The sequence below is a fragment of the Pollachius pollachius genome (genome assembly GCF_949987615.1).
Source record: "Pollachius pollachius genome assembly, chromosome: 2".
NCBI classification, from domain to species: domain Eukaryota; kingdom Metazoa; phylum Chordata; class Actinopteri; order Gadiformes; family Gadidae; genus Pollachius; species Pollachius pollachius.
This window is the reverse complement of record NC_136935.1, coordinates 10,882,435-10,908,174: the sequence shown is the minus strand read 5'-3', so window position 1 is coordinate 10,908,174 and position 25,740 is coordinate 10,882,435. Positions and strand designations below refer to the sequence as shown.

General features: G+C 44.0%; 2 protein-coding genes across 2 annotated transcripts in view; one reads left to right on the top strand and one right to left on the bottom strand.

Moving 5' to 3' along the window:
- Positions 1 to 391: 391 nt before the first annotated feature.
- Positions 392 to 3,207, bottom strand: znf503 (zinc finger protein 503). The gene is made up of 2 exons (XM_079758718.1): positions 2,721 to 3,207; positions 392 to 2,312 (listed from the first exon to the last, which is right to left on the bottom strand). The coding sequence occupies exons 1-2, from the start codon at positions 2,973 to 2,975 to the stop codon at positions 882 to 884; spliced, it is 1,686 nt and encodes a 561-aa protein (XP_079614844.1). The 5' UTR covers positions 2,976 to 3,207; the 3' UTR covers positions 392 to 881.
- Positions 3,208 to 7,581: 4,374 nt separating this feature from the next.
- Positions 7,582 to 25,740, top strand: part of lrmda (leucine rich melanocyte differentiation associated) — a 150,398-nt gene continuing 132,239 nt past the window's right edge. Inside the window, exons 1-2 of the mRNA XM_079730741.1 lie at positions 7,582 to 7,762; positions 8,431 to 8,531. Coding sequence (XP_079586867.1) covers positions 7,721 to 7,762; positions 8,431 to 8,531 — 143 coding nt within the window. The 5' untranslated portion in view covers positions 7,582 to 7,720. The remainder of the gene's footprint in view (positions 7,763 to 8,430; positions 8,532 to 25,740) is intronic.

Genomic DNA, 25,740 nt, shown 5'->3' with positions numbered 1-25,740 from the left:
AACCTCGTTTAACACATTTTAGTAAATAATGTAGACCAATTTACCTTTTTAGCCTAGTAGAGTAAAAAAGTTTATTCAAACACACAAACACACACAGGCACACCCACACAGACACACTTTAAACTTCCTCTCTCAAAAATGTAGTTAATGTAAATTAAAATATTACTAATATAATTCATATTAATAATAATGTAATATATAATAGAACTTGCTAATATTTGTGCTCTTAGGTAAATGTGGTGACTTCTGAGTTTGCACACTTGAAGTTAACGTCAAGGACATTGCTTCGATGTAACTGATTGACAATTTTTTAGGTGAAAGTGAATAAGTTATATTTAAATTATACCCAAAGTACGAGGCTTACTTGAAATCAAAAATGAGGCAAGCGGACATATGGAACATAATTGTTTCTTATTTTTTTTCCAGAATACATACAAAAAAAATACCATTTCTCTCTCCATGGTATACACCTGAAAAATAATGGCAATTTAAAATTAAGTGGACAGTTTGGAATTTAAGAAACAAACATGCATGTCAATTATTTTCCTCTCATGAGGCATTAAATAAGAACAATACAATCATAGCAATTGCAAATTAACATTGAAATGAAGAACCCTACTTTATTAGTACTCTAACATGTGTTTTCACATTACCTATAGAGTTCAATTTAAACATAATGCACTTTTTTCAGTTGCTCAAATATGTTCCATTTGCAGCTATTACTGTCTGCTTTTAAGCCGACATAAATAAATACAGTTGAGTCCACGGATCCCGTCCTTGTGTGGAACGCTGTCATAAACGTCTTTATTTGCATTTTTTTTTTTTAGAACTATAAACTCTTTTTAAAGTCTCTTCTCTTTCTCTCTCTCTCTCAGTGTCTCTCACTGGTATCCAAGCGCTGACGCTGTTGTCAGTCTCTGGCCGTACAGTGCATAGGGAGAGTAGTAGGGGCCGGTGGCTGCCGGCACGGGGACAGGGCCCCCCGGCTGGGGCAGAGGGCTCTTGGAGTACGGGTGGTAACGACCACTGAGTCCCAACGTGTGATGTGGGCTCCTGAGGGACAGCGTCCCCGGGCTCCCAGGCCCTCCCGACTGGGGCATGTGCATATGGCAAGCCATCGCCGCCGCGGCGGCACTGGCCAAAGACGACGAGCTGGGGTAGCCAGACATCAACTTCTCGGCCCCCGTGAAAGCCGTGTGTGTCCTCAGGTGGTTCAGGAGCTCCTCTGAGCTGGAGAACCGCTTGTCACAGGGCCCGTTGGCCGACACCCAGTTACAGACGTGGGGGAGAGGGTCGTTGGGCAGCATGAACCCGTAGGGGTACAGTGGGTGTCCACTGAACGAGGGCGCCGAGGAGTGGACCCCGTGCAGGGGGTGCGTTGGATACATGAGCGGGTAGCCGGACTTCAGGACGTTCGCTGCAGCCGCTGCGGCTGCTGCAGACTCGTGCGTGCAGGACGCACTCGCTGCGCCCGCGAGGTGACTGGCACAATGGTAGCTGAGGCAGTAAGGGTCTCTGCACAGGCTCGCAGACATGATGGACGGGGGAGAGGCCCCGGCCATGGGGCTAGATCCAGCCTTGCTGCATCCCAGTGAGCTGAGCTGCGCGTTCACCAGACTTCCCCCGTGCGGGAGGAAGTGCTGCGGATAACCGGCGTACGCGCCCGCCAAACTCCCGTGGTAAGACATACCGGCTGGGGGCAACGGGAAAACAGTCTGTCCCGGCTTGTACGGAGAAACCGGTGCCACGAGTCCCGAGCCGAGAACAGACGCGGAGGACACGGAAGTTACAGAAGATGAGTCCGAGCAAGAGGTCTTGGAGCCGGGCGCGCAGCTGTCCTGGTGCTGGTTCACCTCCACGTTAATTCCACCACAGCTCACGCTTATCCGGCTGTGGCCCGTGGATCCTCGGCCGTCTGTCGAGTCGTTTTTATTGTTACAATCTGAGTCCTTTTTGTCATCCCGGTCTCCACACTTCCCCTCTGACGGCATGGGAGACGCGGACGTGCTGGAGTTGGGGCTGCCTGTCCTTGGCGTGAACGGCTGGCAGGTGGCGCTCGGCACTCGGAAACCAGACTTGTCTCCGCCGGAGCCGTTCGAGTCCTTCTTATCAGAGGGTTTGGAGTACGGTTTGAAGCTAGATTTGTCATCCACACCGATGTCACTCAGTTTCAAAGGCCCAGATTTAGATTCCTTGTCACTAGATCCATTCGATGTCACAGAGGATAGTTTGGACGAGGGCGGAGGGTCCGGTTTGCCGATCTGAGAGCAGGTCTGCGCCAGCAGCGCCAACGGGCTTTTCTTGGCATCCAGCTGCAACACAAGAGGAGACGGCCGTCGGTCAATAAAGTTAAAACACGCACAGCGTGGTTTTCTTTAGAAACGCAATGTCTCACTGAAATCAGATTTTCTATGCAAATAACGCGACATGCGACTGGGCGGATTGTGTTTGGTATTTACGCACGAATCCAACAATATGGCAGCTATAGGTCTACTTTTAATGTTTGTTTCAAAACAGCCGAAACCCACCGAACGGCATAAACTATAAATCCGCAAACATTAATTTAGTTCAGCGTTGCCAGCATGAGAATATAGATCAACTCCTACGGCAACAGAGGATAAGGGTATATAATACGATGGGAAAAAAAACACCATTGCCGTTATGTTAAACAAATAGGCATGCATTTAACCGATACACTTTGTTTTAAAATGTCACCTTACCTCAATGGGGCTAACCGGAGTGGAAGGCAAAGGCTGCAGATACTCTGGGTGCAGAATGTGTCCAGACCGGGCGGTAAGCATTTTCAAAACCTTAATGGGAAGTCGCCGAGCTTGCCGTGATGGATCAGCCGCTGGTACGGAGTGGAGAAAGGGCTTCTTAATACCCGAAGAGCTACTATTCCGTAAGAGACCGCTCTCCCAGGCTAAAGAAATACGACTATTTTTCAGGGCAGACACTGAAGGCGATGTGATCATGTCCCAATGCGCGGGGTATTAAACGGCAATTCTTTCATCAGATTCATTAAGAAAGAAAATTAAAAAAAAGGCAATCTCTCCTTTCAGAAAAGGTTGAAAATCGTGAAATGTAATCCGAATAGCGAGGAAGAAAGGCTGTGTAATGGAAGATGCGAGGTTATCGCAGATCCGTGTCTGCGTCTTGCACCATGAGCGTCGCGCTGTGTGTGTCTGTGTGCAGCTCTGCGCGCTATACTCCTCAAGTACGAACTGGTAGAAATGTTCACTTCAAAAGCAGCTGAATTAGTCCGAGATTAAAGCCTTTGCCGCCTTCCAATCAAATGGGACCCTGAGGTGATTGGAGGGTCAAGGGGATGTGACGTTCTCGTCTTTGTAAACTCCTCTATTTTGACAACTCGGGGGAGGAGATAGTGGTTTATATAGTGGTTGGTGTGAACGCTTGCGCTATTTTTTTGAATTGTGTTGAACGCATTCAGACCGGACGGCGTAAATGCATAAAATAATCGGTATAACCTACGTCTTAGGGAAGCTTACCTCAAATGTACGACAAAGAGAATTGAATAATTGTGTTGACGATGTATAATATAATCGTTAAAGTAAACAAAATGAAATGATTTGATGTACGTATTCCTTAATTTTGTTTAAACTCGTTAGCGTTTCCGTTCGTGTATACAAATGCAACTAGATGATATACATGATGATATATATTCTGCGAGCAAAATAAAAGCAAAGTTTTACGCACGTATACGGAAGCATTTTTTTTGTTCTCCTTTCACCGGCAAACATAAAACCAACCACTTCAGCTTGAATTCCCAAAACAGACAAGCGTTGACAGGAACGGACCAATGCAGTGATGGAGGGATGTGAATGTCACATGTTTTCAGTATAATATACACCGCCCTTCTATTTCTATCTCCACCCCTCCGTCAACTGTCAATTCTGCTCCACCGCAATCAATCAGTTATTTGTCAGACGCTGTCAATCCAGGCGTGATTTATGTCAGCTATTGTAGCTGATTACATGCCAGTTTGACTTGAGGGGGGAAAAGGACAAATGGAGGAAAGAGGCATTCTAAAAGACATACTTAATTTGAGAGAAATAAATCATACTCGACTTAGATTTAATTTGCAAACTTAGTGACAAGGGGGTAAACTGCGCCGCGAAATGCCATCCTCCCCCTGCACCGTGTGTGGTGTTTTAATAATATGTGCGTAATGGAGCGAATAGCGGAAAGACTGGAAACCAGCGAGGCTATTTAAGGACTTTGGAAAATCATTATATTGTAGCACCTCTTCACTTTTACTTGACTTTGTCGGAACTTTTTCAAACCTTGGTCGAAGGCTTGGATGTCGAGACCAGTCGGATATGGACCACTTATAGCCTGTCCAGTATGAATTTATTTATATAGTGGGATATAAAGAGTTGCTATTTTAGGGATTTCCGTGCTTTAATCGGCCTTAAAGAAGATATAATTCACGCTACATAATATATAATATTTCAATGTCCATCCGTAATAAATGGAAAACCACAAAACGATCTTATGTACGCTATAAATACACATACAAAATAAAAAAAAAGTACAATTGAAGCAATCTTTATAACACACTCTTTTTTTTATTTCAGCGAATAGCATACAACTCAAGAGGTGCAGTCGTTTATTTAAAATAAAAGACACATATGCTACAGGCGCACACACACACACACACACACACACACACACACACACAAACACACACACACAAACACACACACACACACACACACGCGCGCGCACACACACACGCACACACACAGCAACATTTGTATAAATTAGTGACACATCACGGTTCCCCCAAAACAAACGCATGTCCGTTTTACTAAGAACCTACTATAACCTATCAACCATCGCATTGTTAGGGCTTGTCATGCCCTGGGCCACATTGTCATTCACAACAAGCACAACAAAAGGGGAAATCCAGATATTTTATAGTGATGTCAGCCCAATTTTATTTACATACAATGAAAATGATTTATTTTCTTTGAGAGGCAGGGAAGCGGGCTGAAAGGAAGAAAAGAAGAGAAATGGGTCTGTCAGTGTGTGGAGAAAAGAAGTTTAAAATGCCTTGAACTATTCACCGCTGCGATGGCTAATCAGTATTGAGGCTACAGGGTGAGCGGGCAGCTTTTCAATGCGTTCCTCCTTTCATCTCAATCGGGACGGAGGCGCTCAATTAAAAGCCTATCAGTTTGTAAGTAAATCAACGCCTATCAAAGTTGTCACATCAAACAAAACGATTATTATTGCAACCCGCCTCCACCATTAATCTCTTTCTGTGGTGATCCGCCTGACAGGGCATCTTCGGAGAGCAAGAAAACCTGGAATGGATAGTCAGAACAACAATAATAACAATAAGGACACTAATACAAATATATTTTAATTGAGTAAAATGTGTCACTGTTAGAGTGAAAGACAGTTTTTTTTAGCTGATTCAAATATTTAAATGAATGTGCTAAAAAAGCAGTTGTGTAAATAAGCCTATATTATTTAGGGTTAAAAGTGACCTAAATATTAAATATTGTAATTCAAGTAGGTTCATACCAGTTATTTGGTCATTAGGAACATAGTCATTAGCAATAAATTCAGATTCTCCTCACTGAATTTTTTGTTTTTTGTTAAATTAATTCAGACTATATAAACCAATATTTGATAATAGTTTCAATTGTTTTTTGTTTTGACTTTGTGTTTAATTCTACACCTAGTAAAAGTCTTACAATTTTTTCTATATTCAATTTAGGGAAAATACGCTGTCTTGTTTCTCAAGTATCTGATACATTGTAAACCAGGGGAGGATTTCACAATATGCAAAGATATGTGATTGATAACAGGCTTGCTGTTTTGTGCAAGGGCTGTCAGTTCATGACACAATGTGTGAGTTATTAGGGCAAAGAAGGGCAACCATAAATTTCCGCTGTCAGGCGAAAACCCTTTTTATTGTCCTCAAGACAAATGGGCTTCCACGCCAGACACCAAACATTCGACTTCGGCCATAAATAGGAACACATTTTTGTACTATGGCCCATTATATTAAGGCCCTTATTTACATTTTATGAGCTCTGTCTAAGACCTATTTTAATCCATGCAAACATAGGCCCACTACATTTGGTAGGACCTGTGACCTATAGAACTATTGTTTCAGAGTAAGTCTAAACCGTGGCTCAAATGCGTGTTTCATTAATATAGCGTGAGTCATATATCTTCAACCAGGCTGCTTTTGCAGGTTTTGCTCTTTATATGAACTTATTTATTTCCTCTTCTTATTTCTTTTAAATATAATTTGGAGAATAATTGTCTACTCAAACATAAAGCGTAATGCCCCCGCATTTCCCAAAGGTTCCCCAACAGAAGAATACGTACTAGCAAGAGTAGGCATTTAGTCTGTATATGTCTACACAGTCATGTAAAAGACTCCAATAAGGCTCCACACTGTATAATATATAACTTTTAAAAGGCATGCAGTAGGAAAACGGGTTTTGGTAGCCTACGACAGGATTATAGGAGACATTACCTGGAATAATAGACTATATTCGCCGATGTAAAAACGCCACAAGTAACAGCTGTGTAAAAGTAGTCCTCGTTTGTAATACACAAATATTATTGCAGTCAAACTATCACGAGAAACATTTTAATATAGTCAAATGTAAAACGGCGGAACTAGCGGAGTAGACGCAATCGCTGGAGCTCTGCTCTGGGGAGCGGGAGAAGGAAGATTTCACAATCCAGGATCTGGACGTACAGTGGGCGGTACCTCTCTTAGTTATTCCTTCTCTCGGATTCGTTGGTAGCGGAAGAGAGGTACCGCCTATGTCCGTTTGGACCGGCGATTGGTGGTTTAACGGAGCGAGGTACCGCCCCTGGTACGTTCGGGCCCTGGCACCGCCAGCCACCAAGCGATAGCGTATCTTTTCCGTTTATGGGCAGGTCCAGATGACGTCGGCATATGTTTATTCCAGGCAACACAGAAAGAGAAAGGTCGCATGTAGGTCTAGAGATTACTTGTTTTCGTTGTTGTTCTTTATACTCAAGGTGTATATAGGCATATGTATGAACACCATATTATAACTTCATCACATATTAATGAAAAACGATGATATAAGGAATAGCTGTGCGTGTTTGCGTGCGTGTTTGCGCGCTTGCATGCGTGCGTGTATGTGTGTGTGTCTGTCTGTCTGTGTGTGTGTGTGTGTGTGTGTGTGTGTGTGTGTGTGTGTGTGTGTGTGTGTGTGTGTGTGTTCTAATGCTTTATTTTCTATAGCCTACGAAGTTCTTCTGTACTCAAACAAACTCAAATATAGCCTGCTCCCCCACCATAAGCATTTATCCCCATATGCAATTTAATGCATTTTTAACATTCCCCAATATTCATTTTCTTCAAGCTGGCCACAATGCTTTATCTTTACCATATTTGACTAGGTTTTAAGAAAGTGATAGTGCTGGTTTCTAATGAGCAGAAGTGCGCCAACGTGATTTCAGTAATAACATCACGTCCACGTGTTTCCGCGGCGATAGTCAGCTGATGCGGACAAGCATGCGGAAGAAGCAGATTTGAAAAGTAAAGTTGTAGTGCTTTTAGGGATGGTGCTACAAATAACGGTCCGCTTTTTTTCAGTGTCCCTCCCAGCCCCCCAAAGGAATTAAACGATTATTTGGCTTCATTCAACGGATTGTCACCATCATCACCGTCATCAAGACGTCAAGGTTAAAAGTTATGGACGACAGAGAATCCTTGGTTTCAATGAATGGCACGCATGTAGGTTATGCTTTTCTTCTAAGATGGGACTTTGTCGATTGGTGACTGCCTGTGTTGCAATTAATTATTTTAAAGGAACTATAACGCCTTTATATAGTTATGCATTCTATATCTACACATTTGAATTTGAATGACAGAATTCCATTTGTAGAAAGCAACAGGCTTTTCTTTCGCTTTTGGGATCAGGTTAGTTGGCCCTAGTAATACACTGATGTAAGAACATTTGATTGTAATAGAGAAACGTTTAATATAGAAATAAAATTGACTTCACCTTGTGATGGATTTATCATGGTGACACAGGGTAATGTTATTGTGCCAAGATTGTGCTGTGATTCTGGGGCAGATGTTATGTTTATTAAAGACTATTTAGACATTTAGCTTAGTTGTTTTTATCCAAAACTAACTAGTGACTTCAGATATGACTTGATTTTACGACCAGGTAGGGTTTAGACTTGTTGCTTAAGGATGTCAATACAGGTATGCTACAGACAGTGTGTGTGTGTGTGTGTGTGTGTGTGTGTGTGTGTGTGTGTGTGTGTGTGTGTGTGTGTGTGTGTGTGTGTGTGTGTGTGTGTGTGTGTGCTATGCCGGCCAGCACCTATAGCTGGGCTCTCTTGAACATTTATCATCATTTATCTCTTGTCATTGTATATAATATTTCCTCCCAGGTAAGCTTTATTGGAAACGACTGTGAGAACATTCCTGACTTCCTGGGTGACACTTATGGACAGATGGCTAAAAGACTGGACCTCAGCTTCAATCTGCTCAGGTAAGACACACACTCATTAAGCAGATGCTTGAACCCAATGAGACTCACACTGAATTCAGATGCATCTCATCATGGAGCAGATGAGGGCATCTGGCTATGGGTTTCTACAATACTATACAAAAATACTATACTCTAAATATCCATAGGAAAACATTGATAGCCATTTTGGTGACAGGTCACAAGTGTTATATCAAAAAACGTAGAGAAGAAGATAACAATCAATGGAAATACTCACAAATTGACTAAACTGTTACTTAAGTATTTATACCAGCATTACAATATCTATGACTGTGGCAGAGGAACAATTAATTAATTGATTGGAAAATATTGGTTTCAAGAGATGACTTTAGCTAGTCAATTGATGCAAGATACTATTATCAGCATCAATAGAACATTATCTCAATCCATAACAATCAATGTTTCCTGTGTGGAGCTGGCAGTTGAAATCTATCCCTGCATCGTGTCTGAATAAAAAGGCCTGACAGCGACTGTGTGACCGTCTGACCCTCTGATGACATCACACCATCATTTGGACATGGTAGCCAATGGTAGTGCAGCCTTAGGCTGATGTCATGCTTGGCCACGGTTTGAAGGCCTAATCAATAAAATGTGATGCAATGGAATGTGATTGGGCCGCCTCACGTTAAATATGCCATCCATCAAACAACCTGTTGTCCTTCAGAGAGCTACTCGGGGGCTGGTTTCGTGCAAGGACACCGTTAGAACAAAGGAATTATATTTTGAAGTGGATGTGGGGAGTCACATGGTTGTACAATGGTGCGACGAAACACAGTTGCTGGGGTACGATGGTCGTGCGACGGTACATTTGTCAGACTATGGTCGTGCGATGGGGAAATTATGGTCAAGTTGTATGATGGCTATGCAATGGTCTGGTAAATGTCGCATACAATGGTTGCAGGATGGTCAGCCTATAGTGAGACAATGGTCGCATGAACTTTGTATTATGGCCAAAAGATTGTCAGATGAATGCCAGTGTTTGTTTGACGATTGTTTTCGGTTTCTGAAAGCACACTCTTTTTACCCTCCACAACATGAAACACAACTGTGTTTTTTATGACGTGAAAAGTCAAGACTTGATGAATATTTATCCACTTGTGAAATGACTCAATTCTCACTGGTACTCAATCCACCTTCTGGTCTGCTCCATGCCTCAAACTGTACACCAGGTTTGAAACATGACAGCCGCCAAGTGTGTGCCAAGAATAAAGCGGTCATTGTGTGAAACGTGCAAACTGCCCCAGCCCTCCATTAATGAGTGAATGATCACAGGGTGTTTCATATTGTTTCTGTGAAGTGCTATTAAACAGCTCATACCAAGGTGTCATAAACGACATGGTAACACGTTATAAGACTTGGAATTACCGGCCTGACTTCTGTTAAATCGCCTAGTCCGCGTAATTCTTTATAGCGAGCTGGAAAGCGGCATTGTTCTCCAGTCATTTGTATCGTATACACATGATTGTGCCTTTTTGTTTTTCCACTTTCTGACTTCCCTAATGCACCTGGACTGTTTGTGGGTCATGCCAAATGACATAAGCACGGCGCTCAAACATGCCTGACATTGAATAAATATATATCCCTGTAGCTTGTCATGTTGTAAACCCCCACCGTTATACGAACTGACGGAAACAAGTCTTAATGTGCGTTGGTTTTTGGAAGATCAAGGCCAGTATTATGTTTTTTCTACCCCCCCCCGCCCCCTTTTCTGAATCTGTCACATTTAGATCTCCATGTTTGAGGATGAAAAATACATTAGATATTACCAATTCGTCATTAATTTTTAATTTGGTTAAGGGGAATCTTGGGTGTCAAACAGGGTTAGGGAGCTTCAAAGGGGGATATGAGGAGAGGGTAGTGTTGTGAAGAGGGAGCTGAAGTGCTGGAAGGCCTCATCGGTTTGGGAAGGTGGGGAGGGATATTGATTGACACAGACAATGTTGCGTTACATCGAGCACTTCGTCACATGAATTAAACAGTGCGTTTGGGTTCTCAGGATTCAGGCTGATTTTCTTTTATATTGAAGGCGATGTTAAGACAATGACCTGGTAAGTCAAGACAAATGTGTAATGAAGGTGCGTTGTAATGCGAGCATCTAATGCTATTGTTGATTTTTTTGTTTGGGAGATCAACCCTTTTTCTTCATGTTTCATTCATTAATCAGTTATTTCATGTTTCAAGCTTTCTCCTAGCAAATAGCCTCTCGCCTCCAGTGTAAACAAATGTCTCTATAGCTACCGTGTGGGTGTGTGTGTGTGTGTGTGTCTGTGTGTGTGGATGACCATACCTCGTATCATCCTCTCCTCCTCTATTATAACTGGGATCTTCAGGACCTCATGACTAACCTCCATTTCTTGGCAGGGCAGAGCAGGGGAATTCAATAAAGCAACGTACCTTGTGATTGGTCGTTCTCATACAAGGAAGTGAAGAAACAAACACTTCTTCTTCCTACACTAAGTTCTGCTTTATGAGTCCCACAGGAATATCCCTAAAAGATAACTTTTACATTCCGGGCCGTCTGTTGGGAGCACAGTTCTGTCGTATTGTCCAGCTGTGTTTTGACTTTGTTGACTGTGTTTTATGAGTGAAGCTCTTAAGATCAACACTTAGTTTGTTATTGCCAGACCAGGTGCTTTATCACAGTGCCTTACTGTAGTAGTAGACCTGTGTGCTGCCTTATTTACACTGTGACCTAGTTTCAGTGGCAACAGGACCAGCTAAGCCATAAGAGTAAAAATCCAAATCTCATAGAAAACATAACAAACTACTTTTCCCATGATCCACTTCTCCCTGTGGAACTTGAGTCAAATTGAGTGGGAGATATCGCCAGATAGCACGCAGCATAATGTGTGTATTTCTGTCAACTCTACTGACAGCGCTCACAGAGGAAGGCTGACAACCAGCCTCAGCGAGAGACGAGGTACTGCGGCATCACCCGTAACTAGGATCCCTGTGTATTTAGTTTGAGAGTGTGTGTATGTGTGTGTGTGTGCATGTGTGTGTGTGTGTGTGTGTGTGTGTGTGTGTCTGTGCTTCTGCACACGTTTTTTTGTGTATAAATGTGTCATTGTGTGTGTGCATATGGATGTGTCTGTCATTTTGTGTGTGTGTCTGTGTGTGCGTGCGTGTGGGTTTGCGCACATGCACTTCAGTTGGGGAATGAATATGTGTGTGTGTCAGTTTTTTGATGTGGCATTGTCTGTGTGTCTGTCATTGTGTGTGTTTGTCTGTGTGGGAGTGTGCCTGTGTGTCTCCGCATTTGCATGTGCGTGCATGTGTGCCTGCATGAGTGAGTCTGTGCGTGAGTGTGTGCATGCGCCCGTGCGTGTCTAAAAGTCTGCGTCTCTGAGCGTGAACGCGACTGTGCCTTGCCAGGTATAATGGCAGCATGATGTCGTTGCGGCAGCCTGTCACACCCGCAGCGCTTCCTACCGTCTCCCGCGCACGCCACCACCGCGTCGACGCGCCGCATCAACGCCTCGCATCAACGCCTCGCCGCAGCGCACGGCTCACCACCGCGGGAGCTGCCTGTTGTCGCAAGGGGCTAGGGATCTTACTCCGCTGTCCAGTGTGTGTGTGTGAGTGTGTGTGTGTGTGCGTGTGTGTGCGTGTGTGTGTGTGCGTGTGCGTTTGTGTGTGTGTGTGTGTGTGTGTGTGTGTGTGTTTCAGGGCCTAGTACGCAGGCTTGTTACACGTTTTTTTTGTTTTTTGCTCTCGAATTGTTTGTCGGATTTGTTTGTCTGATTGAGTTGCGCCCGTCTCTCTTCTCTTTCTAACCACACAACACGTATATTATATCAGACACCAAGCATTTGAGGAGCTTTCTCGGACCTTGAGTCATCAACCGCATTGCATGCAATTTGTAAAGGCACACAGAAACTCGGTCTTAGGAGAGGGGTTATGACATTGGGGTAAACAACTGAAATGGAGGGAGCGGAGTAGGATGACTGGTGACATGAGAGGATAGTCTAGTCTGTGACCTACACAATCCACTGCGTGGTAACAAGGCAAGGAGTTCTGGATGTTTCGGTTCCAATCTGATCAATAAATTGAAATTACAGTTTATAGCCCGACCGATAAAGGATTTTTAAAGCTGATACCGATACAAATATTTGGTGATTTAAAAATCTGATATTGCGATAATATTGGCCTGCCGATAAATCGGTCAGGCTCTATTACAGTTGCTACACTGTGATTGGGGACAGGAATGTTAAATAATGTCATCTCCAACTCTCCAAGGTTTTGTATAAGAATATTCAAATGTATACATAGTTTTAAATTCAATTGTGATTCTGATCTTTTTGGATTTATTTATGTTTAACCACAGTTCTTTTTCCTTTTTAGGCTATTATTGACGGAGGCTTTAGGTGGATAAAGTAAATGGATACAAATATTTATTTTATAAATGTAAAAATGCACATGACGTGGTCTTTGTCAAATAACCATTTGCCATTATTTTATGGTTTGACATGAACGTTTACTGTGGATTTGCGCCTCAAGCGTGCAAGCGATGATCACAGAAACATACACACATTTTCTGATATCATTCATGATATGTATTCATTCAGCATATTGATTGAGATTAGACTTTGATACCAGTTGAAAACAGGCCTCCTTTGTTTTCCTCTTGAAGTCGTGAAAGAGATGCCATACGAGTATTGCATTTTAGATGATCCACAAGCTACATGTGTTGGTGTGCAGGTATGTGTGTGTTTGTGTGTGTGTGTGTGTGTGTGTGTGTGTGTGTATGTGCGAGTGGCCCCGTGTGTTCCCCCAGACAGGCATACACGGTGATTGCAGGCGTTTTGCATTTTAATGACAAATCAAGTATGCTAACTTGCGCTTTAAGGAAAAAAAACGCACACTCGCAAGAAAAAAAAAAGAATAAACGTGGAAAGTGCTCTCCAAATGTCGCTGCGGCTGTCAACATGAAATGTAAGTAGTCTGATGAAAAGAGAACAAAAAAACGACCAAGTAGGGAGGCCTGGAACAGGGAGGAATGAAATAAAAACCCCGGCTGGCCTGTCAGACGTGTCATTTCATATTCATATCTAAGGCACATTATGGTATTACTCCTCTGCTCCACTCTCACTCAACTGTCTCTCCCCATTCGTCAGCCGGGCCGGGGGGGTGGCGGTGGCGGTGGCATCTCTTGTCTTTCAACTCATTGTGTGTCAACAGGACGGGAGAGTGTGGGGGGATAGGGGGGTGGTGGGGGGTCGATGGGCGCTGGCTAATTGACAAATAAGTGTCACCGGCGAGGCGAGGTGCTTGTTTTTTTCATTTTCTCGTCGGCCTATCCCAGCAAGGTAGGCGCTAGGTGTTTTGTGAGGACGTGCGGGGGGGGGGGGGAGAATGATGATGGGGGGGGGAAGGGGACGGGGGGTATGGTGGAGGAGTCGGCGACGAGGTAGGGGGTGAATGGAAGTATGGTGGGGGGGCAGGGAGGGTGTGGTGGGCTGACGCCCCAGTGCCAGGCGTCCTCCGACTTGCTCGGGGAATGAGAAGTGACAACGGGGGGAGAGAGGCTGTCATTGTCTCCTGCCTAGGATTTCAATCTGCGCGAGCCATCGAGACGGCCGCTATGCAGATAGAGTGTCAGTCGGGAGGACAGGATGTGAAAACACTATGGCGATGGCCAGTCCTCAAATCACTTAACAAGTAATGGATAGTGTGTGGGTTTTATTTCTCTCGCTAAGTGTGTGTGTGTGTGTGTGTGTGTGTGTGTACAGTGAGCGTGTCAGCCGCGCTATGGAAATACATCCCCCATCTGATATATTAGCCTGTTTAGACTTAATACTTTAGGATAACCCGATCTGTATCTCGTAAATTAAGCAGCAGACCGAGCTCCCCGGACTCTTAACAGGTTTCAATTGGGTGGGGGAGACAGAAAGAGAGAGAGACGCACAGAGTTTTGGCAGGAAATAGCCTATTCATATCAGACAACACGCTATTTCATATAAATCCCCAGGAAAGTGGAAATCCCCCCCTTTTTTTTAATTTACGTTGAAGTGGGTTTTCTGAGGTGATGTAGTGTAGTGGGAGAGTGGTGCAGTGACGCAGAGCGCAGGAAAATTGAGTTACGTGTAATTGATGGGATGTCTTGTTCTCCCATCTATGCAATTTGAGTCGCCCTCAGAAATGCCTTTTTAAGTAATAGCGGAAAACAACGAAATAAGAAAATAATACCATCAAAAAAACACGCCGAGGCCGGTGAGGGCAGTAGGGAAGTGGTGAGAAATAAAGTTGTTAAGGTTGGTGCGTTGTTTGGTTTTCACACAAGGTCTTAATAAGGGAACACGCCTACACTGTGTCTGTTGTATTGAGCCATGTCTGTTTACTATTACCATTTATTCACAAATGTTTGACTTATGGTGAAGGACACAATAGTCACGTGAAATAAATGTTGCATTGAATGGCAACGAGTTAAAAGAAAAAAAGCGTTTATTAAACCGGCCAACATTGTATCTGAGCATATTCCTTCCTTCAGGGCCAGTCATGAACTTTTGTTCTGGTAAGATGGCCGTCGCGCATTGGATACACACAATGTTTTTCTTCAACTTCCTAGGTTCCGGCCAAACCACAGCAATGTGTGCTTCATCGCATGACATCATTCCCACTCCAGCGAGCGGTCTCTTGGTCTGTTTTGTTTTGTTTGTTTGTCGACCAACACTTGGGATAAAACCCATGTAATACAATGCAGAATGTCCGGGTGGAATCTTTTGGAAGAAAACAAATTAGCTAATCTCAACTTGCATAAAGGAGTTATAAACAAAATTCAGTTAATGCCGATATAAATCAGATCAAAATCTTAATTTGACAACTTATCCCCACAAGATTCACTGACTATTGTCGAAGCTGATTTGTTTGCGGTAATGCCTGTATTCAAGTATTGTTTACAACATTAAGTGTTGAACTTCAATGCGTCTTTTGACTGTACGCTATATATATCAACGTCTGATACCCACACAGACCACTATTTTAGGAACATTCAGACATAAAGGTGTACATAAACCTCTGCTGCCTTCACAATAAAAGTAAGGTAAAAGTAGGTCAGTTTATGGTCACCCTTTTTTTGACCACCACTTTGAATGACTAAATAGTTAGCTGTACAGGTACACTATTGACATTCGGGAATCGAACCCAGGATGTTGCTGCTACCCTAAGCACTTGATTTATGTAAATTACGATCAGGAACTGCCATTAGATCCCCAGAACATGTCCCCTAGAACCAGCACCAGCACCAGCACCTCCCCCTGACAGCAGCACCACCTTGCCCCCACCATCAACCCCTCACTTCCCCCATATCTTACCTCGCCGTTCAGGGGTCCAGAATATATATGTATGTATGTATGTATGTATATATATATATATATATATATATATATATATATATATATATATATATATATATATATATATATATATATATAAATATATATATATACTGGGCACCACTACCATTTCATTTATGACTCCGTCACACTTTTTATTGTGTATGGAGAGATGGATGGTGTGCCGCTGCCACCGAGAGATTTACAGGCCTGCAGCCTACGGTTGCCGGGCTTCAGAAGGGCCTGGTGACATGTAGCCAGCACTCTGCTGGAAGAGCAGAATAAAAGCTGACACTTTATTGGCTATAAGTGAGAGAGAGGGAGGGGGGAGGAGTGGGGGCGAGGATCTGGAAGAGGAGGAAAGAAGAGAAAGAAAGGGAAAAAGATTCTGTTTCTCCACTTTATATTTGTCGACATGGCCAGATGTCACGGGGACCCGGGCTATGAAGGCAGGATTTATTGGGTATTATTTAGAAAGTTGTCAGTGTGTATTGGATATGCTTATGATTTCAATTATCACCCCGTAAATATAGCTTAATTCCCCCCCCCCCCCCCCCCCCCCCCCCCCCACGTACTCTGCCCGACCTAATGAGCAGACCTGACATCATCTCCTTCAAAACATTGGAGGCCGCACCTTTTCAATATTTGATCATTCACGCCAACCTCTGTGTCTAGTTCTCTTTCCTTCGTGGTGTGCTTGGCGCGTGACAAGGTCTGACTCCCTGTGCTTGGCTCGTCCAAGCCAGCGAGTTCAAAGCTGTCCCAGGGATATATTTATATATATATTTTCCATTGACAGAAATCCAATTAGTTTTAGTATACAGTCTGGCGAAAATAAAAGGCTCTCAGAGTCTACAGTATGTTTCCTTAGCGTTTTAGCAGAGTGAAAAGTACAAGTGACGGATCGCTTTGAATTACCTGATGGGGCTAAAGTATTACTTAGTTAGTTTGACGTTTTTTATTTTTCGTGTTTTTGGCCCTTCAAAATTTTGCGCCGTTTTTGATAGGCACTTAATGAGTCTTCTGTTAGCATGATAAATTCACTCCAAATTTAAGATTTTGCATGTTTTGGATGCGCTGTGGACTCTTATGCATAATTAAAAACATTTAGCAAGTACTCTGCAACTAACCCGCACATGCTTCAGAAACGGCTTACAAATATGCATGTTAAAAAGCCACATCTATAATTTATGAGGGATGTGTTTGATAAATATGCAGTTTGGTATAGATCAATGTGTAGTACCGATTTTCACATCAAGATACTCATCACAAGCGAGATGATTATGACCGACATTAAGTTGTCAATGTGTAAGTTGTCAACTCTGCTATATTTATGGATGGAGTCAGGGTGCCTTTCGATTATGGAAAACGACATCCCCTTTTACACCTTCTTTACAGCACTTTCATAATAAAAGACCACCAGTCATTAAAGCTTCCACCTCACTGCTACTAGTGCTGTATGTAATTTCATATGAGGACACATCTTTTACTCAGGAAAGGCAGCCTTTTTTTTTTCTAAAATCCATATACATCAGTGGTTTAAGACAAAATCTATTCAGCTCTTTGTCTGTAACTCAAAAAGCATTTATGTTCACTCCATTACGCTCATCCTCTACCCCAGATTGATGATGTAAGGAGCGGAGAAGGGATGGAACATATTAAGAGCATAGAGAAGGGGTAGCATTGCCTCCGCTTCCCGTGTGTGTGTGTGTGTGTGTGTGTGTGTGTGTGTGTGTGTGTGTGTGTGTGTGTGTGTGTGTGTGTGTGTGTGTGTGTGTGGGGGGGGCGGTGGTGGTGGTTGGGGGGGAACTTGGAGTTCCTTTTGGAAAGGGAACAAAGAAGTTCCCTTTCTCTATGGTTCGGGCCGTTTGGGTCTCTTAGCGGCCCTGGATCTCTGGTATCATTTTCTCCTGGAGAGACCCATGGGTGAAAAGTGAAGACAGATACATAGGTGTTTCCATGCCAAGACGTTAGAAGTTTTTTTTTTTTTGTGGCCGTTTATTCGCCATCGTTCAAAATGTAAAAGAGGAGTGATTGGTTTTAGAGGGTTTTAAGGTCGGGATGATGAATGTAGTCACTGGAGGATTAAACATCACCGGTGAAATACAGGTGGATGCAGTTAATGAAGACCAGCCGGCCGCAGAGGCCGATAATTATAGAAGAAGTACTTTTATGTCGTTCAAAGTCACCCTGTTAACCTTAGCGCTGCGAGTCATGTTAAATGTGGTGTACCACCAGAGCCGTGATAAAGTGCATGTGGACGCGCTCATTTGCTTGTGTTGACGTACGAGGCTCCAGCCCGACCTTTTGCGGGCGATTCCTATTTTATTTATACTCTTTGTTGCCATGCCGATGTAGATGTGCGCGTATGGTATCTGTCGTCGCGGACAGCTGTGGCACATTCTCCGCACAGCTGTAAGCCATTTCCTGTTTTCATTTCAGATCAACTTCAGCGCACATCTTTCATGGCTTAAAAAAAATACAAATCTAACCCTCATTTTGTCCTTTCCCAGCCACCATTCCCACTGCGTCATTGGTCAGCGGGAAAGAGTTACGGACAAAAACATCCTTTCCGACCCCTATATACTAGCCCCTTCAATTCCCTCTTCTTTCCCTAATTTCGTAAAAAAGTTTACTATTATTATTTAATATCATTTTAATTTTTATTTTGTGCAAAGCATGAAGTAATACGTTGAATAAAACATGGAGATGACCCTCAAGCATCAACGGCGAGTTATGAAAGTTTTTTCCTTTGTTTTTCTTTTTCAACATATGAGGAGTTACACATCACATCCATCACCAAAGAAATATGTTCTCAGAGAAAGAGACGGCAAGACATCTGCAGTCTGTTGCCTTATTCCCCTGTTCCCCCGCTCAGGAATACGCTCCGATAAGAAACAGTGACGGCATGTTTTATGTCCGTGTTGCTGACATGTCTGGAAAAGAAGTAGCCAAATCCCTTTTACTTTTGCACCATTAGCTGCATACTGCGCATTGCCCGCTCCTTTCTATTCCACCTCGGAGCATATTGCCTGACCATTAGCACAGGGCTGCCTATTACTGCTGTTGTTCCTTTTGTATCGCTTGTAGCTGTACCAGCAAACTAGCAGTCGGGGCTGTGTGAGCACACCAAACAGTCCTCTGATCTCGTCTGTCTGTCCAGACGTTTGGAGCTGTTTAAGAGCATGATCTCCCAGTGGCAGTGGTGGGAGCGTTTTTTCTACTTATTTTATTTATTTTTCCTTTGGCACCGGGGGCATCGACAGAGACTTTCTTCACGGCCCCCACCACCACCCGCTCCTCTGTCTAGCGCTGGGGGCCCTGGGGTCCTTCAGACCCTCAGAACATGTCTGCACTCAGAGGCATCAAAACGCCGAGTGGTGGAGGAAGAGGAGGGGATGAAGGAGGAGGAGGAAGAGGTAGAAGAAGAAGGAGAGATAAAGGAAAGGCAAAGGGAAATAGGAATGGAGGAGGAGGTGGGGGAGGGAGGGGAGAAACCTCCCAGGGATGAAGTGTGCGTGTACAGGCAGAGCAGGCAGACAGGCAGGCAGGCCCAACAGGGCCGCCAGACTGGGGATCTGAAGGCCGTTTGAGTGTCAGTCAGATAAAAGTCTGGGAGCTGGTGGAATCTCTCTGTGTTGTTCGGCCGGAGAAACACTTATTGACAGGCAGGTGAAGGAGGGGGAGGGACTTCAGCAACTTAAGTGGAATGCTTCGTTTTTGTTGTCGTTGTTTTGTTTTAGTTTTTTTAAGGATTCCCGGATACCTTATTGCATTATTTGATTCAACAAAGCCACAATCTTTTTGCCCGTGTTTAGTTCACCACTGTGCGATAATATGTGGGTGCTCCACATGTCAGATTAGTTTTATGCCCTGGATGTATAACCTTTTTTGTCATTGTAGCACTAAGACATCAAATTCATCATATGAAATCTCCACGATGACATAGAACGACAGTTTTGTTTGTGTCATAATTCAATAATCCAATTGCCATGTGGTGTTTGCGGTGACCTGCAACATTGATCTATTCAACAATATTCTTGTGAAGCTCATACTCCCTAGAATTTATGTTTATAGAGGCATACGGGGTTATCCCTATTTATTAACCTCTTTTGATTTAGAATGATTTGATTGATAATGGCATAATATTGTTGCTATTACAGCTTCAGCTTATGTTATACTATTCCTTTAGTGGGGATTGACTACTCATTATATCCCCATAACCGCGGTTAAGACTGGACGCCGGGCTCACGGTTATTTATGTCATTAGCTTCGAGCTATGTTTGCAAGGTGGTGAAGTCGCTACCCCTCCGTTGTGACCTCACAGTACAGCGTTCTGCATGGCAGGAGACTCAGACAGCCGCCGACCCCTATATCTAGCAGCCAGACAAGCACCCCCCAAGTCACACACACACACACACGAACACACACACTCAATGGTAGCTCAGCTTTGATGTTATTTTGCACATATCTCACGGCATGTCTCGATGCTATTCCGCTAAAAGCCCGTCTGCTTTGCAGATTAGGACGTCGCCTCAAACAGACAGTGAAATCGGTGGAAAGAGGTTCCCTTTCACGGTTCCCGTCGCTGCAGACAGAGGAACCTCAGTCTCGTGGCCTTCACATGGCCCGACCAGAACCAATATGGCCGCTTTGTTCAGCGGTCGCTTCATATCTGCGTGACCCCCTCAACCCCGCTTCGATTCTGGGTGAGAGGCGCGCCCGACAAAGGGTGGTGTTGTGCTCGCACACACACGCGTGGCGAATAGTTTGTCACGTATAAGTTCACACAGACACGCAGGGAGAGCCCAGTACCGCGTGCTGTCACGTTACACGTGTTCGCCTTGAGCGCCGGATGGTATGAATGGGCGCGTTATTTGTGAACTCTGTCTGTGTCTGTCTTCTTTTACAGCCAGGCGCTGGCTCAATGCTAACTTTGCTTGCTTGTAAAGCACTGCTGCGATGGGGTTAGTGTTCATAGTGGCATCATGGCTGGAAAACACTTTCACAACCTCTTTTCACTCAATGGCTGGAGACAGTTTCTCTTCGTCAGTTATTTGTATTTATTGTGTTTTTGTGCTTATTGCTCTATATAGGCCACAAGACAAGTGACAAACCCTGAGAGTGGATTGCTTTTTTGTGTATTCTGGAGATGCCCTCATCTTCCTTAACTGCTTTGAGAGGTTTCTCCCACAATAGAGACCTAACCCTTCTGTTAAGTTCAGTTAAAATGTAATGTTATTTCGACAAACATTTAAAAATTACATTTCATCCTAAGGTTCCTAGAGTTATTGTCATACATAACATGTAAATCTAGACACACACACACACACACACACACGCTACCCAGTATACCTCAACCAGAAACACACACACACATACAATACCCAGTATACCTCCACCAGACACACACACACACGCACACACACACTACCCAATCTACCTTTACCAGACACACAGACACACACTACCCAGTATACCTCCACCAGACACACACACACACACACTACCCAGTATACCTCCACACACACACACACACACACTACCCAGTATACCTCCACCAGACACACACACACACACACACACTACCCAGTATACCTCCACACACACACACACACACACACTACCCAGTATACCTCCACACACACACACACACACACACACTACCCAGTATACCTCCACCAGACACACACACACACTACCCAGTATACCTCCACCAGACACACACACACACACACTACCCAGTATACCTCCACACACACACACACACACACTACCCAGTATACCTCCACACACACACACACACACACTACCCAGTATACCTCCACCAGACACACACACACACACACTACCCAGTATACCTCCACACACACACACACACACTACCCAGTATACCTCCACCAGACACACACACACACACACACACTACCCAGTATACCTCCACACACACACACACACACACTACCCAGTATACCTCCACACACACACACACACACACACACTACCCAGTATACCTCCACCAGACACACACACACACTACCCAGTATACCTCCACCAGACACACACACACACACACTACCCAGTATACCTCCACACACACACACACACACACTACCCAGTATACCTCCACACACACACACACACACACTACCCAGTATACCTCCACCAGACACACACACACACTACCCAGTATACCTCCACACACACACACACACACACTACCCAGTATACCTCCACACACACACACACACACACACTATCCAGTATACCTCCCCCAGACGCCCGGTCCTTCACCCACTCCCCTACCGGCAGCACCACCGGCAGCACCACGGGTTGCCCATGGTAGGAACACGCGCCCGGGGAGCACCGTGAACGTATCCTCCGACGGGAACCCGGCTCCTGTTTTAAATTAATTATTAGTTTGAGCGCGCACCCTGAGGCCATGCTCAGGCAGCTGATCCCTGCAGAGGGCTAATCCGCCGCCACGCTACAGAAAATCAATGCGGGCCTTTGGTGCGGGCATGCCACCAGGGTCGGGGGACACGTGTCAGACAGGCCCCGTGATTATTTCATGAGATGTGTTTTTGAAGTCGCTGAGCCAGTGGAGGACGCTCCAGGTGCCCCAGACGTTGAAAAGAATATCCGGAAGCAGGGAAAGGGCTTGTGCGATCAGCTGTCTCGAGGGGGTTGGTGGAGGAGGTGGTGGAGGAGGTGCTGGTGGGGGTGGAGGAGGTGATGCAAGTACCGGTAGAACTGTGTGCTGGTGGATCATTTGTTGGACTTGGAGAGGAGATCTGGCCAACAGGGGAAACCTTTTTTTTGGTTGGGATGCGCTGTATACATGCTACATATATACACACCTGTGTGTCTGTTTATACATAGACACACATACAAATATGAAAGGATAACACTTTATTATCCTTGGGAGGGAATTTCCGATTGACATTTGGTATGTAGCTGTTATAATATATCATAAGTCAGGACAATTTTTTTTAAGATAAAATGTCCAACAGAAGAGTTAATAATAATAATAATATTAATTTGATTTATAATGCGCTTTTCATTTGGAAATTCCAAAGTGTTGAGTTCCAATGTGTCTGAATATGAAACACTCACTTGACATGTGTCTGACCGAGTTTCATGTTGGAAACAGTGACCTAGTGATAACCTCTGGAATGATGGATATATTCAGCAGAGTGTTGGACCGACATCATCAAGGGGGATTGAGGGGATTTTCCAGACAGTGATTGACTGGAGATTGACTTCTTTGAGCCTTACCGTATTTGCCATTTTTCCATTGGTTTTTGTTGATTGGTGCCAGTTGAATGTTGCTTTAGAGATTTGGATATTCTATCGGGGCTGGCTAATTTTGTGAGAGGAAACAATTCTGTGTTAGGACAATCACATTGAAAAAAATGTCATTTTGTTTCCTTTGAGCAATAAAGCTCTTTCATAATCCGAGAAGAGGACATCCAATTTCCGGCGTGGCAATTATTCAGGCAGTCTGTGTTGTGAATGAGTTTAACATCTTGTCAGTTTTGATTCTCTGTCCACATTGAAGCCGCCCTTCATTTTGTGTCTTCAGGGTTTAATGCTTTTCAGATACAAAAATATGAATATCAGAATATCTCTTTATGCCCCCCTCTCCTGTCTTTCATCAATAATTGGAAGAGGGGCAGAGAGAAAGATGATTTGACCTATTGTCCCTCTGTTTTTTCTGTTTTTTCATCTATCTCTCATTCTGCCTGATGGCATCGGATTGCCTACTTTGCCTTTCTACTGTACAGTCTCATAAGACGGGACACAACTGGGAGTTTCACACTAATAGCTTTAATGATAACGTGTGTATTTTTTATTCTCACCTCTCTGTTTCTCTTTACAAGGGGAACAAAACCATGTTGTAATACCATTGTATTCCTTCTCCTCTACCAGGGGGGGGGGGGGCTTATAATGAGAAAAACAGGGTTTGCCTCGTGCCGTCTCCTTACCGACCTCAAAATTCTGTAATCTCTGTAATCTTAGTATCTCTCTGCTTCACGTGAGTCCACATGAGATTGAATTTGTTTGCGTTCCCACCACGACACTTCATTAGGGGACGTCGGGGTTTAGCGTATGATCAAAAAACTCTTGGCTCACCGGAGCCCTGGTTCCCCGAGAAGCACACAATATGATGAAGTGTTCTTAACATTTGACCCGAGTGCCAACTCACATGTCGGTGAGGTATGAAGTGTCTGAGTCTGGGCCGGGCTGGGCGAGGCTGTGTGGGATACGGTGTGGTAGGCAGGGCAGGGATCAGAATGTGGTTCCTTCGTAATGGGGTAATAGCACTGATAGGAGAGCTTGTGTCGAGCCCTGGGATCTGCGTCTTCTCCATGTTGAATCGCCCCTCATCTTACATCCTACAGTTGTTTTTAGATCCCAGAGATCATGTTGAAGACCAAATACATTTTTCCATCAGTTCTACAATGAATTATATTCCTCCCATAAACAGTATCATTCAAAATATGCTACAGTTTGTAACTGAATTCCTCAGTGGAAAGATTGAAGAGTTTCCAGTGACTTCTTAGTAGGCAGGAATACTAGTGTGTGTTATTAACATAATCTTCCCCTTGGTTTATACTTTATATGGCTTAAATATTATATTAAGCCTCAGTTTTGGGAAGAATGGATAACAAAGAGGCTTGGTGTAGACAACTAACAACGCTTAGTTTGTTCAGCTGCTTTTGCACACAGTGCGTCTCACTCATAGTAAAAAGTATTTTTATACTACTGGGTGAACTGTAAAACACTTCACAAAGGAATGATGATGCCATTATCCTTTCAGTTGGGCCGGGGGGCTGTCACAGCTAATATTTTGTGAACGGAGTGTATTGTAAGAATGCAGCCATAAAAAAAAAAGCGGCAATGTTTGGCATTGCGGATGGAAAGCACTAAAAATATCACAGGGATACTGCGGCTTCAATGTCAAGAGCCATTCCGGCTGCGAGATGATTTAGACTCGGGATTGAGTCAGATCCGCACTGAGCATTGATTGTTCTGAGAATGGGCCCGACGACAGTGAGCCGCTCCACTCTTCAGACTATTTTTGTCTTTGTCTGTATGGCCCTTCTGTTCAAACAATTAGCAGCGGAGTATGACCCTATGGTCGACCCCGCTAGTTCATCTTAGAACTCGATCAATACATTTTTTATGAGCAAAAATGGTGCTCATATGCGTGACATTTCTGGCTTATTCATTTTTGAACCTTCTAAAACCGCCCAGGAAAAGTAACTGCTTTGGTTAGTTGTACAAGAAGAAAGAAAGAAAGAAAAAAACAAACACACAATGAAAGAACGAAGCCAAAAACGGAACAAACTATTTTGGCTGTGAAGTGAGCGGCCATCTTGTCCTTACACGGTGACACACTGGCTTTCGGATGCTTCTCGTGTACAGTACGAGAGAGAAGTAACACATTTCTACGGCTTTACCGTTTACTTTACCAGCTTGGCAGCTACATTTCAATGCCCATTATCAGTCCTTCACTTTATTTTTTTACTGTCAGTCTATTCTGAAATATGAATATTAGCTCGAATGGCCTTTAATGACGGAAGTGTTTGGTACGAACGCTTCCTCAAGGAACAGACGGCCCGTCGCGTATCAACGCTGGTACTAAAACGCTCGCCAATGATGTCTGATTAGGAGCGAGACGAGAGATGAATAGATATCTCCTCCTCTCCTCTCCCTACTCATTTGTTATCACTCTTTCACTGCATCGACTGACTAGAGCGACAGCGGCGATAAAGGGAGGGATGCCTCTGCATTTCCCGAGTGTGACACTATCTATCTATCCGTCTATCTACTCGTCAGCCTGGCTCTGC